At 35.9% G+C, this 17,071-nt stretch overlaps 1 protein-coding gene across 6 annotated transcripts in view; it reads right to left on the reverse strand.

Annotated features, from left to right (window-relative positions):
- The window catches only part of RALYL (RALY RNA binding protein-like), a 764,437-nt gene that overhangs the window by 131,007 nt on the left and 616,359 nt on the right, over positions 1-17,071 (reverse strand). For all 6 annotated transcript variants that reach the window (XM_011995651.1, XM_011995653.1, XM_011995654.1 and 3 more), the window contains one exon: positions 12,060-12,135. In XM_011995651.1, the coding sequence (XP_011851041.1) occupies positions 12,060-12,135 (76 nt within the window). The remainder of the gene's footprint in view (positions 1-12,059; positions 12,136-17,071) is intronic.

Raw genomic sequence — 17,071 nt, forward strand, 5'->3', positions numbered from 1 at the left:
TACTATGCTGCCGTAAAAAATGAGATCATATCCTTTGCAGGGACATGGATGGAGTTGGAAGTCATTATCCTCAGCAGATTAAAACAGGAACAGAAAACCAAACAGCACATGTTCTCACTTATAAGTGGGAGCTGAACAATGGGAACACATGGACACAAGTGGGGAACAAAACATACTCGGGCCTGTGGGCTGTGGGGTGGGGAGAGGGAGAGCATCAGAATAAATAGGTAATGCATGCTGGGCTTAATACCTAGGTGATGGGTTGACAGGTGCAGCAAACTACCATGGTACACATTTACCTATATAACAAACCTACACGTCCTGCACATGTACCCTAGAACTTAAAATAGTTTTTTTCTCTAATCAAATGCTGATTTTTTTCATGTCATTATTAACATTTTGTGAACATTTCATCTAATAGGCACATCATACCCAATACTGCTTAATATTTTGGTTGGATCAGATTACTCACTATTATAAATAAATTACTCACTACTAAAACTGCAAAGAACATCTTGGAATCATTTTTAAAAATGTTTTCAAAAATATTTAAAATTATCTCCTTAGATAGACTCCAAAGGATGGAATTAGTCAAAAGACATGAATACTGTAACACACTGCATCAAGTTTGAAGGAAAAAAGGTGTAAACTTAACAATAAAGCATATATGTCTGACTTTAGTCTCTGGATTGGGAAGTAAATAGCAGAATCCCAGAATGTTAGAAATGGAAATCAAGTAAGAGGTGTTTTAATTCAACTCCTTCATTTTACTACGAGAAAATGGGGCTTAAAAGAGGTTGAATTTTTTTTTATAATCACTTAATTAGTTTGGGCAGGGAGTAGCAGATACACAGCTTAGTTGCAGGTTTCCTGACTTCCAAACCAGTGCTTCTAATGAACACTGAAATCTTCAGGACTGAGTGGGAAGAGGAGATAATGTCAAATAAATATTAAAACACAAACTCTCATCATCATGCAATATACCCAGGTAACGGACCTGCTCATGTACCCCCTACATCTAAAACAAAAGTTAACATTGTAAAAAACAAAAAGCACCCCCAAACCCCACATAAACTATGTGGCATCTCAGCTTCAGCTGCAATGTAATATGCTTAATTCAAACAAGCCCCTTGTCCTTTGATTCTTTCATACAATAAACACAAGCAAAATAGATGTCAACTCTCAGAGTTGGAAGAAGATCCCTGAGTATTGTGATGTTTAGAAATACCAATAAAAATAAATGATCAATCATGTTATAATTCCACTTGAAAAAAATTTAGAAAGTTTAACAGTTAATTAATTTCTAAAATAATGAATTTTTGTGTGAAGAATTCATCACGCACAGCCAACTGCTAATCTAGTGAGACTATGCGGTGTTCCCTTTTGCCTTCTGTCTAATCATGGAAAAAGAAAGCCTATCTAGCTTCACTTCTAGTACTTACAGTTCCATCATAAGAATTACTCTCGGCCGGGCGCGGTGGCTCAAGCCTGTAATCCCAGCACTTTGGGAGGCCGAGACGGGCGGATCACGAGGTCAGGAGATCGAGACCATCCTGGCTAACCTGGTGAAACCCCGTCTCTACTAAAAAATACAAAAAACTAGCCAGGCGTAGTCCCAGCTACTCGGGAGGCTGAGGCAGGAGAATGGCGTAAACCCGGGAGGCGGAGCTTGCAGTGAGCTGAGATCCGGCCACTGCACTCCAGCCTGGGCGACAGAGTGAGACTCCGTCTCAAAAAAAAAAAAAAAAAAAAAAAAAAAGAATTACTCTCACAAAGACACCAAATAGTTTATGTAAGTTTTATAAGGAAATTGTAGATTATTTTCTAATTAATATAATTAAAACCAACCAACACTAAAAAAAAACCTATATGCCACTTTTCTATTGTGCAGAACTTGCTTATAACTGACATTGAAATATTTCTATAACCTAGAATCTTCTAGCTTATAATTTATAATAAGTATTTTCAAATTTTAATGCACTAGGGGAAAATACATATTTATAAAGATAATAGAATTCGCCAATTTTGTAAAATGATTTTATGTGTCTTAAAAAAAATCATTCACATTGTAAGAGTAAGACTAGATGACCGAGGAAAAAGGGCTGTTTGGTTTCTCATATTTCACGTCCATCTACACTGTTAATATTCATTTCTTCTTCTCTCCTCTCCTCATTTTATGTGGGCTCAAACATTCCTCTACACATTGTCAAATTGTTTATTACCATTTATTTCATTGTTAGAAGATACACGGTTAGTCTGTTGCTAAAGCATCTCTGCCTGCGTGAAGACTGTGTTATAGAAGAAGCCCTGATGTGGCTGCAGGGGCTTTAGAGGAGCAACCAGGAGGTGGAGAACAGGGTTCTAACTGCTAGGGAATGGGTGAAAAAAGAGGAACTTTCCATCATTCTTCACTAGTCGGTCCTTAAATGGCACTCTCAATTGTATTATTGTTTTTTAAAAAAGAGACAAAACCCTAAAAACCTAAAATTAGAAGAAAAATACAGAATGATCTTAGAGTTGGAGGCAGAAAATCTGAACCCCAGCCCTAGGTTTTAGACTTCCTGGCTGGTTGCTCACTTTTTCTGAACCTTGATTTTTCTTCCTTGTGCTTCCAACGACAAATACAAATTAAAAATAGGTGGCTTAATTCTCCCTATTGAAAATAAAGAAAGATTTCCTTCCCTTATTTTGATTGGGGGATTTACTTTAGAAAAACTGTTAATTGCAATTACTCCATATTCTTTTTGAAATACATATAAATCCACTTGAAGACTAGATTGGCATTTTGTCAGCTTTATGACCCAGGAATGTCTACCTCAAGGACCTGGGGAGGCAGAGTGGGGACAGGAGGCTTATTCCAAATTGCAGAACTACCTCCTTTCATGAGAATATGAAAAGTTTGTTTTTCTTTTGCATGAAGTCAATTAACTAACATAAATAAATGGTCACCCCAATTACCAGGAAAAGTTAGAATGAAGGATCTATGACAAATGGTGCTGTCAATCCTCTTACTTGAGGACTAGTTATTGATGATATTGAAAATATGTATGTAATAGGTTGTATGTGTTTAGCTACATAAAAAGGTAAGATTTCTTTCTGTCTTCAGTCTCTGAGGTTGCCTGTGATGTGCACCACATTTTGGTTTAATGTTTATTCAATAATACAAGTCTTTTCTTTCTCCATTAGCTTTGTGGAGAGGATTTCTGAGTTGGGAAAATATTTGTTTTAATTACATTTTCCCAACAGTATGAGAGAGTAACGCTGTAACATTAAAAATTTTAGTCTTTAATTTGATTCATTTAGAGATAAATCTTTAGACACATTTCAATTTCTTTCATGCTACCCTCCATACAGTAATTTGGAAGGACAATCATATCCTGGAATCTTGAATGAAAGGATAGATTGAGAAGAAGAAAGTGATATGGTGAGCAAAAAGGGAATGAGATAACACTTCAAAAGTAAAACAAACAACGGACTTACGAATTTATCCTAGGTTGGACGCTCAAGACCCTACATTCCCTACCAAGGACTGTCCTAAAACAAGAAACAGGTCACTGGATACAAAGACAATTAACAATACCAACAAAATGATGAAAACAAATGAAATCAACACTGACAGTGAAGATACTTCAACTTACAAGCAAGCAAGGGCATTGCCCTTTGCAAGATAAAACCCGCAAAGCATCTTCACCCCAGGCAGGGAGACCTTGCCCAATGACCCAGCAATATGAAATGCACACGTTCCTGCTAAGCTGGATTAGTAGGGACTAGCGCTGTTGTTGGTGCTCTAACCTCAGTACCCCACAGTGAGATGCCAGGAGAATATAGCATAAAAGGCCATAATGTAAGTCCTGCTGATGAAGAGATCTTAGCTTCAGCACACAACCATGCTTTTATATATAAAAGAAAGCAACAATTTCATGACAAGCTACAGCTTCCAAGGTGTAGTAAAGTCAACAGTTAGAAAGAATCAGTTGCCTGTCTTCATTGGCACCTGCCAACTGTAAGAATGATGTGAAATTTCACCCCTTTCTATCCCATGCTTGGTTTACTATTCCTTTTCCACTTCTCCCCACCTCAAAGAAAGAGGAGTCTTAAGTAGCAGGTCAACTGGTCACTGTATAAAAGGTTCTAGACATCCAAGCATGGTCTTTTTCTTCTAGTCTTAGAAGCTGAGTGGATAAGCCAACCGAGGGGTCAGCCCACTCTTGCTTTGTATCTTCTCCAAGTATGCAGCTATGTGGTAATTTGAAGGCCTGGTCTAGTAGTAGTGTATGGAACACTACTCCTAGAATTGTATAGGATGATAAATTTGTCACAGTATAGTAAACTGCCTTGGGAGAAGCAGAAAGGAAAGGAATCCTGTGTGATTTGTTCTACTACAGTTTATCCTTGGCTTTTATTGAGCTCATAAGAAAAATGGCATCAGTTTTAAAACCTGTGTGTGTGTGTGTGTTTGTGTGTGTGTGTGTATGCATGTATTGTGTAAATGCTACTCAGGGTGGTACTTGCTATGCTGTTTAGATGACTTCCTATGAAGTACTATATAATAAGTTTACGTCAGAAAACAGAGTTAGGAAAACATAGTTTCTTCTCACACACATTCAAGTATTTTCTTTTACTACATGGTTACATAGATTATTTTGCTCCTGTTTTCACCTTGACTACCAGGAATATCATGGCTAAGTTTGTTGTGCTCATGTAATACTTTGTGACTGCACAAGTTTTATCAGTATAATTAAACTTTTGCTTGATTTGCTTGATCCTACCTGTCCTCCTCCCTCAGTTCCCACCAAATTATTGACTCTTGCTACTTTTCTTTTTTTAAAATTGGTTGCATGGTTTTACTTCCTTGGATTTTTATCATAAACTATTTCAAACCAAACAAATAGAAATGTAGTCTTTCAAATAACCTGAAGCCTAGCAACATAAACCGCAAAGGTCTTAGAGATGGATTCTCTGCATTAAGTTCTCCCTCAACCCCTACCCTATTCTTTCTATATGACAGAAGATATTAATGGATATTCATGCATTAAAAACATAACAGAAAACTGCAAATAGGACATTCTTTAGCCTAGCAGAGAGAATTGCCTGCAGCAGAACTATTTTAATGGGTATTGTGTCAGCACATTTTTGAACATTTTAAATAAAAGGTCTATATTTGCTTAGTGTTAAAATGTGAGGAACATACTATAAGTAAAATAATCTTTTAAAAATTTTTATTTTTAAAGAAGTTATAGGAATCATTAACCTGTTTAGTTGACTGTGTGAGATTTAGCAACATCATCATAGCTAAAAACATATAAAAATAACCTTTTCAAGCTGGACGCAGTGGCTCACACCTGTAATCCCAGCACTTTGGGAGGCTGAGATGGGCAGATTGCTTAAGCTCGGGAGTTTGAGACCAGCCTGGGCAACATGGCAAAATCCTGTCTCTACCAAAAATACAAAAAAAGAATTAGACAGGCATGGTGGCACACACCTGTAGTCCCAGCTACTCAGGAGACTGAGGTGGGAGGATCACTTGAACCCGGGAGGCGGAGGTTGCAGTGAGCTGAGATCACGCTCACTGCTCTCCAGCCTGGGTGATGAAGTGAGACCTTGTCTAAAAAACAAACAAATGGCATTTCTAGGTCTAGATCCTTGAGGAATTGCCACATTGTTTTCCACAATGGTTGAACTAGATTACAGTCCCACCAACAGTGTAAAAGTGTTCCTATTTCTCCACATCCTCTCCAGGACCTGTTGTTTCCTGACTTTTACAAACCTGCATGTTGTGCACAAGTACCCTAGATCTTAAAGTATAATTTAAAAAAAACCTCCTAAAATACTTTATTATAGATGTTTTCTTTGAATAATCATAATGATGAAGATAACTAAAATTTGTAGAGTATCTCTAATAGTTGCAAGTTCCTTAAATACATTACCTTTTAGGAAATTTTGTATCTTTCTTCATGCAGCCCAAAAAGCTGAGGAACAAAAGATCAAATTCAAACACTGATAATGCTCAGGTTATTTTAGGAGGTAGGTCTAACACTTTTCCACCAAACAAACTAAACAAGAATTTGCACAATTTTAAACCATCAATAAAGTGAATGTTTGACACATTTTCTAGTACAAAAGCATTTCAACATTCATTTGTGGAGATTTCTGAAGTAGAGAACTCTCCCTCAATTACCCAGATGTAAGGATATTCAGGTTTGAGTTTTAGAAATATACACTCTTTTTGGTATTTTCTCTTGTGGATCTTGATAACCATACATCAATAATTTGGTTGCATAGGAAAGATAGGATCCTGAGCAGAAAAAGACTGCAATTGCTATGTAGACCTAAGCAATAACATACATTCAAAGTAAACCAGGGAGGCAGGTCAGTGTTCGTGTTTGTGTCAGTTTCAGAAGGACAGGATGTATTAATATGGGGAGGGGGAGAAAATATTTCCCTCTCCTCCTCACACTGTAGTTTGAGCGGACTCATCTGGCTGGGTAGGTGAAATGGAAGGAAACCTTTGCCAGTGCAAAGGGAGATAATGATAATGGAAATATTAAACTTCTGAAAGGGAATGTGTATTATCCTTGATGTTATAAAAGGAGACAGAAAATGAATAAAATGATCAATAGCTAATTGGTAAACATTTCTCAGCAAACAGTACAAGTCAATGAAGTGAAAATGACCAGGATATTTTTCCTTCATATTGATTTTTGCTATTTAGCATTAGCTGAAATTAGCCTCCATTACTTTCATTTCTACTTTCAAGGTTCTGGGGGACATTTTAGGTGATTTCAGCGTCCCTTTTCCCATGATGTGCTAGAGCCACCATGAAGGATGAAAACAAAACTCACGTAGGTCCAGTGGTGAATGAATCACCAGAGATACTTTGCTGCAGTCACCTTACTTGGTCTGTGCTCTGAAAGTTATTTTTTTATCATTGGAGTTACTGTAATACAACCCACATTCATGGTGACCACCACCAATTGTGATGATCTTAAAATGGTAGTGATAACTGTAGGTTATCTTGTGACAATCTTAAAGACTCTTGAAATGACTTGTGAGAGTCTTGATTCTCATGGTCATCTGGGTGGGATGGGAAGGTTGCTACAAGAGGCATTTGTATGATAGCCAAAAGTGATATTTGGCAATGGTACCAGATGATTGATTTTTACAGAATCAACGGGATGAAACTATATATACTACATGTCTTACTGAGCTGAGTTCCCTGCAAGTAGGAGGGAGTCAGCTCTGGGTGAATAAAAATCCATTCTTGTTCGGCTCTGATAAATAGTGTCTTTGTTCTCTGATATTTTTTGTTAGCTTTCCATCAAGGAGGAAAGGTCTGTCTACTTTACAAATAGAAGCAAAACCATCATACAATTATTCTCATTTAGCAATTATTGAGCATTAATTGAAAGTTGGCATGCTGGAAAACTCACATCCTGGGGGAGAATTATTATTTTAGAGTGCCACAGATACTGTGTAATGTACATAACATATTTGAAGCAGCAATTTATTAAAAGTTACAATGTTTTCCCTAGAGAATGGATTAGCTATTCACCATTAGGACCAGGTCCAATATTTATGAAATGTTCACAAATGATTAATTATGTTTCATTTACAAATAGACTCTAATGGGAGACATTTTTATTGCAAGTGCTATTTTAATGAATTGTCTGTCTTTATGAATTCATGTCCAAGACTGACATAATTCCTTTTTGCTCCCTTTCCTCGACCTTACACTTGAGCCTGCCACTGCTTATCATGTGTTTCCTATTTCTTCTATTCTGCTCATGTGATCATTCCCTCAATAGCCTGAAGTAGAAAACCTTGGACATATGTGTGACTCTCACTCTCCTCACACCCCACTTCCAATCAGTCACCATGTTTAAGTGGTTCCTTGTTGCCTACAGAATAAAAGTCAGCTCTCCTTAACCTGATATATGGATATGTTCACAGCCTGGGCACCATAATGTCCCAGTTTTCCATTCCCCACCAAGTAGGCTATACTAGCTCCTACTATGAGATGCCCTTCCTGCTCTTTTTCCCTTCAAAAGCCAGCTCAAGTGTTGTCTTCTTCCTTTAACTTTCCAGATGTTTTTTACTCCCTTACCCCTAGGCAGAATCAGTAACTTCCTCATTTATTCTCTTATAGAAGTGTATGCATACTTCTCAGTTGTCTTTATTCATCTGTGCATCTAACTCATGCATAAGACTGTAAGCTTTTTGAAGTCTCACTCTTTTATTTTCTATGTATACCATGTTTACTTAGCACATAATAGGGCCTTATTGAAGGGTGCTTGGCTGAGTTGAAAATCCTATTAAAAGAAGAAGCAAATCAAAGTTATGCCTCAGTGGATATTTCATGTGAACACCACTTCGTGATTGGTAATGGAGATAAAGTGGATGTATGTGAAGAAGAAAGTCTGGTGGCAGTTCACTTGGTGGTTCAAATAGAATAGTTATAGAGACATAGCAGTTTAGAGCAGGAAGGTAAATCAGAGACTACCTTCATACAAATAACTTCATACAAATAATCTGTTCATTACGTTATGCTCTCTCTTCACCCTGCTCTTGCCATTTTCTATGCTAGTTTCCTAAGAAAAGCACTATTACAGTCCCTAGACTAAATACATAATAAATATATCTTGTATAAATGAATGAATGAATGAACAAATGAAATGATTCCCCCTCTTGCATTTTACAGATAAGAAAACAGACTCAGAAGCCGGGTGTGGTGGCTCATGCCTGTAATCCCAGTGCTTTGGGAGGCCGAGGTGGGAGGATCACAAGGTCAGGAGATCGAGACCGTCCTGGCTAACATGGTCAAATGCTGTCTCTACTAAAAATACAAACGATTAGCCAGGTGTGGTGGTGGGCTCCTGTAGTCCCAGATACTCAGTAGGCTGAGGCAGGAGAATGGTGTGAACCTGGAAGGCGGAGCTTGCAGTGAGCCAAAATCACGACACTGCACTCCAGCCTGGGAGACTGATCGAGACACCATCTCAAAAACGAACAAACACCACCACCACCAAAACAAACAAACAAACAAACAAAAAAAAAACAAAAAAAAACCAGACTCAGAGATGCAAAGAACAGGAAAGCAGAAACTATTCCTTTTCCAACCGCCACTATATTCTCTACATTGAACTAAGTGCTTTTACCCCATTTATGCAACTTTATCCTATCAGGAAAATTATACAACTATTATGTTACAAAAAGAACTTACTTGAAGCTTAAAACCAGTGCCCTATGATCACACAAATAGGTGGTATCTCTGTTTTTCTTATGTAGTGTTTATTGTATAGTATTTCCTCTGCCACTTGCTGGCATGGTATTCATGGACAGTTAATAGTATTGATGATTGGTTTGAGACTCAGAAGATCTCTACTTTCCCTATCTGTGTTGTTTAGATGGTAGCAAGTGACTAAATACAGGGAGCTGTAATCTAGTGGTAAGAATACTACACATGAAGGCTGAAAACCAGAGCTCATTTCCTAGTCCTGTGATCTCGTCTTGAACAAACCTTTATCATTTTGGAAACTCAGGTTTCTCATTTATACAGCATAGTATATACTACCAATTTTGTAGAGTTATCTGATGAACAGATGAATAATGACTATGAAAACATAGTTTATCCACATAAAATTAAGGTAATTTTTTTAAGCTTATGTGAGAATGAGAAAATGTGTATAGGAGGGCTTCCTCAGCTATACATTCACGTTCTTGCATTTCCTTTGTTACTGTTTTGCAATTTCAGTGTACCACAGCCTTAATTTGTATAAACAGATAAAAGGAGGATAAATAAGCACTTTCTCACTAATGTGGCTTGTATACAGTATAGCATGTTTAAATGAAATTCTGCTTCTAATTCTTCTGAACACAATTGAACATCACAGTAATACAGAAATAATAGTTAAAATGACATTTATTCTTGTCATGAGCTTCCATTCTCATAAGAAAATCAAAACAATCCAAGAAAAGAGAAAATATGAAAATTAACACCATTGCACAGACAGTAGCAACTCTTTGATGAGAAAAAAAGCCATTGGCAGCTTGTTTTAACAGTAATTGAAAATATGACTTTTCAAATGTTCTGCATTAGCTGCAGCTCTAATGTATATATTTACAAATGAATCTGATAATGTAATTTGCATTTCTTAGTTTTATAAATCGTCTCCTTTACCTCAAACAAGGTACAGAATGTGTCATTTGCTTCTTGTTGATAACATAATCTCTGCTCTTTAATGTTAATATTACCCCATGATCCACTATCAATATTTGTTACATTCTATTGCTTTCCATCTTTAAGAAAATGTTTTATTAAAACTAAATCAACCAAAATAAGAGAAATTATGATGTATTTTTCAGTATAGCTTTAAAAATCTCTGAATAGCATACAGTGGAGAGCCCTGTGGTACTGGGGATGACTAGGACCTTAGAAGTGATCTAGTTCTGACCCTCATCTTAGAGTTCAGAAAATGAGGCTATAAATGGCTGAAAAGAAGATATGCTAGTTTTCAAAGGACAAAAACAAGGAAAGTGGTCCAGGCTATATTTGAGCACTCTTCTCACTACACTAAATCAGAAAATAATCAATTTTAACACATACAACTTAATTCTCCTTTATCCAAATGATATCAGAGAAAAAGGAAGCCTTGCTCAACACTTCTATGTTAACTCTTCAGATGTGGATGCTGATGGACTGATGATATGTATCTGGGAGAAAACCAAATAAATTGGATGATAGGAGATCTCAATAGCCTGGAACAATTGGCTATATCTAACAAAAGAGAATTTAACTGCGATAGACACAAAGTCAGCACTTACAGTACAAAAACTAATGGCAAAAGTACATGAAGTGGGACATATGGTTTAACAGCAGAACATAATTTCTTTTCAGAAGTGGCTGTTTTTAAAGAACTGAAAGTTATATAAGTTTACTCCTGTACTCTTCCCCAAGTCAACTCAAGTCTACTTAACATAATAGAAGTATGTACAGAACAACAAAGGTGCTAAGTCTAGTCTACACTCTCCACCTGGATTCTCAGTATAGATATAGACACTGACAAATTGGGGCATGCAGAGGGGAAAGACCAGAGTGTTAAGTGACTCAGACCCAAGCACTTCAGGAAAGGTTAAAGGAATTGGATCTGTCTCTCTGCAGAAGAGAAGGACTATATTTGTTGTCTGGGAAAAACGGGCATGAGAGAAACATGTACTTTGTAATAAACAAGGCTGACTGAGTGGAAAGAATTTAAGGTACAGAGGGCATGAGTCTGAGTATTGGTGACATTTTTAACCAGCTGTGTGACCTTGAGAAAAATCACTAAGAAACTGCATCTGAGGTTCCTGAGCTGCATTATGAGAACAGGAATATCTATGCTGCAAGAACCTTGTGAAAATTAAATTAACCAACATATATAAAATAGCTATAGAATATGGTATGCAGTTAATAGTCAACCAAGGGCCGAGCGTGGTGACTCACGCCTGTAATCCCAGCACTTTGGGAGGCCGAGGCAGGCAGATCACCTGAGGTCAGAAGTTCGAAATCAACCTGGCCAACATGGTAAAACCCTGTCTCTACTAAAAAAATAATAATAATGATAGCTGGCTGTGATGGTGGGCGCCTGCAATCCCAGCTTCCTGGGAAGCTAAGGCAGGAGAATCGCTTGAACCTTTGAGGCAGAAGTTGCAATGAACTGAGATTGTGCCACTGCACTCCAGCCTGGGCAACAGAGAGAGACTCCATCTCAAAGAAGAAGAAGAAGAAAAAAAGTCAACCAACATTGACCTTTCCACCCACTTGTCAGGGAGAGTTATTAGTGATTTTTATTAGATAAGTATCTTGTAGAAGGGTTGTATAGGCAGATATGAGAAGGTTAGGCATCTGAGATCCTTCCCAATGCAGCAAGATATATTTATATGTTGACCAACAACATTTGTTGAACTTTATTCCCATAAGGATTATTATTTAAAATAGTGGATGCCTTACAAGTTATATTGCCTTATAAAGCTGCAAGAAAATTTCACGAATACGTAGAGTAAAACAGTGCTTATCTACTTACCTGTAAAGTGCAGAAAGGGGCCTCTTGTTTCCAGGTTTTGGTCTGTATGGTTTGGGCTCTCCTGCCATGTTGATATCTGAAAGCATAAAATAAAACAGCACTGATTAAGAAAATATGAAACCATTTGAGAAAAGTAAATCATGAATTTTTATTTTTCTTTTTACTATTTGTTTATGCAAATATTGTACACCATTGATTCATTCAACATATATTTATTGAGCATTTACTCTGTGTCAGGCACTGTTTGGGATATGTCATGCACAAAACAGATTATACCTCTGCCCTTGTGGAACTTATATTTTACTGGGGGAAGATAGAAACAAACATAATAAATAAAAACTATATACCATATTAGAAAACAATGAGTACTATAAACAATCAAAATATTGAGCAAAGCAAGGAGAAGCAATAATGCTTTTCTTTTTTCCCTAAAAGACAGGGTCTTGCTCTGTCACCCAGCCTGGAGTGCAGTGGTGCAATCATTGACCACTGTAACCTTGAACTCCTGGTCTCAAACAATCCTCCTTTCTCTGCCTCTGAAATAGCTAGGACTACAGGCATGTGCCACTATGCCTGGCTAATTTTTAAAATATTCTGTAGAGATGAGGTCTGGCTAGGAAGCCCAGGCTGTCTCAAACTTCTGGCCTCAGGCAATTCTCCTGCCTTAGTCTCCCAAAGAGTTGGGATTACAGGCGTGAGCCAGTATGATTGGCCAGAAATGCTTCATGCAACAAAAAGAGAATGAAATATTCTTCTGATTTTCATTTTTCGCTAAGAATTTTTCAGTATGCATAAACATTTGTATGAAATAGAGTTCTGTCCATAGGAGGGCTTATTAAATTTCCCATGATATATTTTCCATTTATATAGAAACGGAAGCTAGAAGGATTTGATCATCAATCATACCAGGTTTACTAAAGGAACAACAAAATGCACTCAGCAACTGGAATATGTAGTTATTGAATTCCAAGGTGGTCAAAAAGAGAAGAGAGCACATACTTTGCCTTCATAAACTGAAAATATTATTGTCTCTGAGATAGACAAAAAGAGGTTTAAGTATGTGACAAAACAGTCTATGCATACAATTGACCAACCTCAATCTTAAGGAAATATGTAAAACTATTAAGAAATTGGAAAGTTGGGAGGAGAAGGTTTGGAAAGTAATATAAATAACTAGATTGGATAAAGTTAAAATTTCCAAATGATGATAGAAAGGGAAATCTAAAGGAAATGTGCTTCAAGAAATGAGGGATATTATTTTGACAAAAAAGAAAGGGAAAACTTCTATTTCTTGCACAGTGGACTAAATGCAATGAGCTATCCACCACTGAAAACAACCAAAAATTCTGGATAAAATATAAATGTATCCTTTTAAAGAATGCAACATAAAACTAGCAAGAAAGTAAGGGATTTGAAGAACATCTCACACCTGAGTGGAAACAGGAACTCAAACGGAAAAAGAACACTGCACCTGGCTTGTTCCTTAAAGATATTTGCTGCAGCCAGAATGCAAGTTTTAGTTTTCACCTCCTTGTGGTTCAGCAGGGACAGGTCACTATGCCCAGGTTAAAGAATATGAGAAATATAATCATCTGATTCAACATAAGTGACACATATGTGACAAAGTCCTTAGCAACTAGGAAGAGAAGAATATTTCCTTTCTTAACAAAGAAGATCTACAAAAATCTATATTAAACATTATACCTAATAGTGAGACACTGGGCACATTTGCTTTAAGATCAGATAATTTAAAAGGACACCCGGTATATTAAACTGTATATAATATTATACTAGATGTCCTAGTCAGTGCAGTAAGACAGGAAAGCAATTTTAGAAATGAGAGAGAAGAAATAAAACTGTCATTAATTGCTGATGATACGTGGGTTCATATAAAAAAATTGTAAGGTGTCCGCAGATTATTACAATTAATAAGAGAGTTTAATAAGTTTATTGAATGCAAAGCCAGTATACAAAATTCAATTGTATATCTCTATACAACAATCATATGTTTAAAATATAGTCTAAAGTATATTATTTATATACTATGAAAGACAAAGTACTAAGGGGTATATCTATCACAACACTTGAAAGACCTTAATGGAAATATAAAACTGTATTGAAAAATTTTACAGTAACCTTACATAAACAGAAAAATTAGTAGACTCAATACAATAAATATGTCAGTTCTCTTCAAGATAATTATGGATTCCATGTAATTCCAATAAAATCCCCAGTATTTTTTATGTATATGCCTGAAGCTTGAGAAGCTGATTCTGAATTTATAGAATAGAACAAAGGCCAAACATAGCCATGATACACTTGGAAAAAAGGTATGAAGTTGATAAAGTTGCCCTATCAATATTTATTGTTAAATCTGTGGTACTTAAGGCTGTAGCATTGGTACAAAGATAGGAAAGGGGCCAATGAACATGAAATACATGTATATATGACAAAACTGTACATGCATACAATTGACATATATAAACACATGGAGCTGACACAGCAGATCAGTGAGGGAAAAACTGATTCTTAAATCAATAATGCTGGAATGATCCACATGAACAAATATGAAATTGAATATCTACTTACACTATACCAAAAAAAATCAATTACTGTTGCCTAAATATGAAAGGAAAAAATATAAAATGTTTAGGAGGCAATAAAATAGAATATATTTTTGAGCTAAGAGTATGGGAGGATAATCTTAAACCAGACATAAAAAATCACTAACCTTAATATATAAAATTGATAAATTCTGCCTCATTAAAATTAAGAATTTTTGGTCATCAAAAGTCACATAAAGATAGTGAAAAGGACCATAAACTTGACAAAGGATTTGTTTCTAGAATATGTAAGAAACTCATGCATATCATAGGAAAGAGAGTCAAAACACCAAATAGAAAATTAATCAAAAACCTAGTAAAGGCACTTTATACAAGAGAAAACATAAATGGTGAATAAACACATGAAAAAATGCTTAACCTCATAGTTGTGGGAAATGCAAATTAAAACACCATGAGATACAAATAAAACCCATTGAATTTACAGTTTACAAAGCCTGGTAATATCAAATGTTGGCATTTCTGAGCAACTAGAATGTGTGTAGAATGCAGATATAAATGTATATTGGTAAAAACTATTTTGAAAAATAATTCAGCAGTTTCTAATAAACTTAAAATGTTCAAACTCTGTGATCCAGGAAGTACACAGTTAAAAAATCTTTTACACATGTGTACCATATGATATACACAAGTGTGTTCATTGTAGTACATTGGAATTGAAAAGATTCCTGGGAAAAAACCACAAATATCCATTGTATTTTTAATAGGATAAACAAATGGTAGCATATTTACCAAAAGGAATACTATACAACAGTAGAGAAATGACAGAGAGAGAAAAAATGAATTAGAGCCATTGGAAATATTGATACATTGATAACCTCAGAAACCTAACACTGAACAAAAATAATGCCCTGGAAAAATACAGTATGAATTCTTTCATGTAAATTAAATTGCAAAATTGAATGATATATTGTATAAAAATAAAAATACATGGGATAAAACTAGAAAAGAAAAGCTTCTACACAGCAAACAAAACAGCCAGAAGAGTGAACAGACAACCCACAGAGTGGGAGAAAATCTTCACAATTTATACATCTGACAAAGGACTAAAATCCAGAATCTACAAAGGACTCAAATAAATTAGCAAGAAAAAACCAAATAATCACATTAAAAAGTGGGCTAAGCATATGAATAAACAATTCTCAAAAGAAGATATACAAATGGCCAACAAACATTTGAAAAAATGCTCAACATCACTAATAATCAGAGAAATGCAAATCAAAACCACAGTGCGATACTACCTTACCCCCACAAGAATGGCCATAATAAAAAAATTAAAAAGTAATAGATGTTAGCATGACTGTGGTAAAAAGGGAACACTTCTACACTGCTGGGGGAATGGAAACTAGTATAACTACTACAGAAGATTCCTTAAGGAACTAAAAATTGAACTACCATTTGATCCAGCAACCCCACTACTGGGTATCTACCCAGAGGAAAAGAAGTCATTATTTGAAAAAGATGCATATTTATAGCAGCATGATTAATATTTATAGCAGCACGATTCACAATTGCAGTCATTATTTGAAAAAGATGCATATTTATAACAGCACATGCATATTTATAGCAGCATGATTCACAATTGCAAAAATATGGAACGAGCCCAAAGGCCCATCAGTCAACAAGTGGATAAAGAAATTGTGATGTGTGTGTGTATACACACACACACACACACACATATATATACACACTATATACTCAGAATATAGTATATATTTGGAATACTACTCAGGCATAAAAAGGGACAAATTACTGCCATTTGCAGCAATCTGGATGGAACTGGAGGCTGTAATTCTAAGTAAAGCAACTCAGGAATAGAAAACCAAACATCGTATGCTCTCACTCACAAGTGGGAGCTAAGCTATGGGGATGCGAAGGCATAAGAATGATACAAGAATGATACAATGGACTTTGGGGACTTGGAGGAAAAGGTGGGAGGGGGTGAAGGGTACAAGACTACAAACTGGGTTTAGTGTATACTGCTCGGGTCATGGGTGCATCAAATTCTCACAAATTACCACTAAAGAACTTACATAACCAGATACCACCAGTTCCCCAAAACCTATGGAAATAAAAAATTTTCTAAAAAAAGAAGGCAGAGATAAACAAGGAATTCAGGATGAAGGTTACCTCTAAAGGGGTAGAAAAAGTGTGGGACTTGGAAATGACACTCAGAAGACATTCAAGTTAATAGCAAGGTACTATTTCTATTTCTAAATTGGGTGGTAAGAGCATGGCTTTAAATTATAGCATTATTTCTCATAACTTACTTATTTTATTCTGTATGTAATTTATAACTAATAAAGAATTTAATAAGAATGAAAATTGTAAATTATGTGTTGATAAGTATTCACATCAGAGAAAATAGGTTATTTTTTTTTTTTCCCTCTG

This window comes from Mandrillus leucophaeus, unplaced genomic scaffold, assembly GCF_000951045.1.
Source record: "Mandrillus leucophaeus isolate KB7577 unplaced genomic scaffold, Mleu.le_1.0 Scaffold494, whole genome shotgun sequence".
Classification (NCBI taxonomy): Eukaryota; Metazoa; Chordata; class Mammalia; order Primates; family Cercopithecidae; genus Mandrillus; species Mandrillus leucophaeus.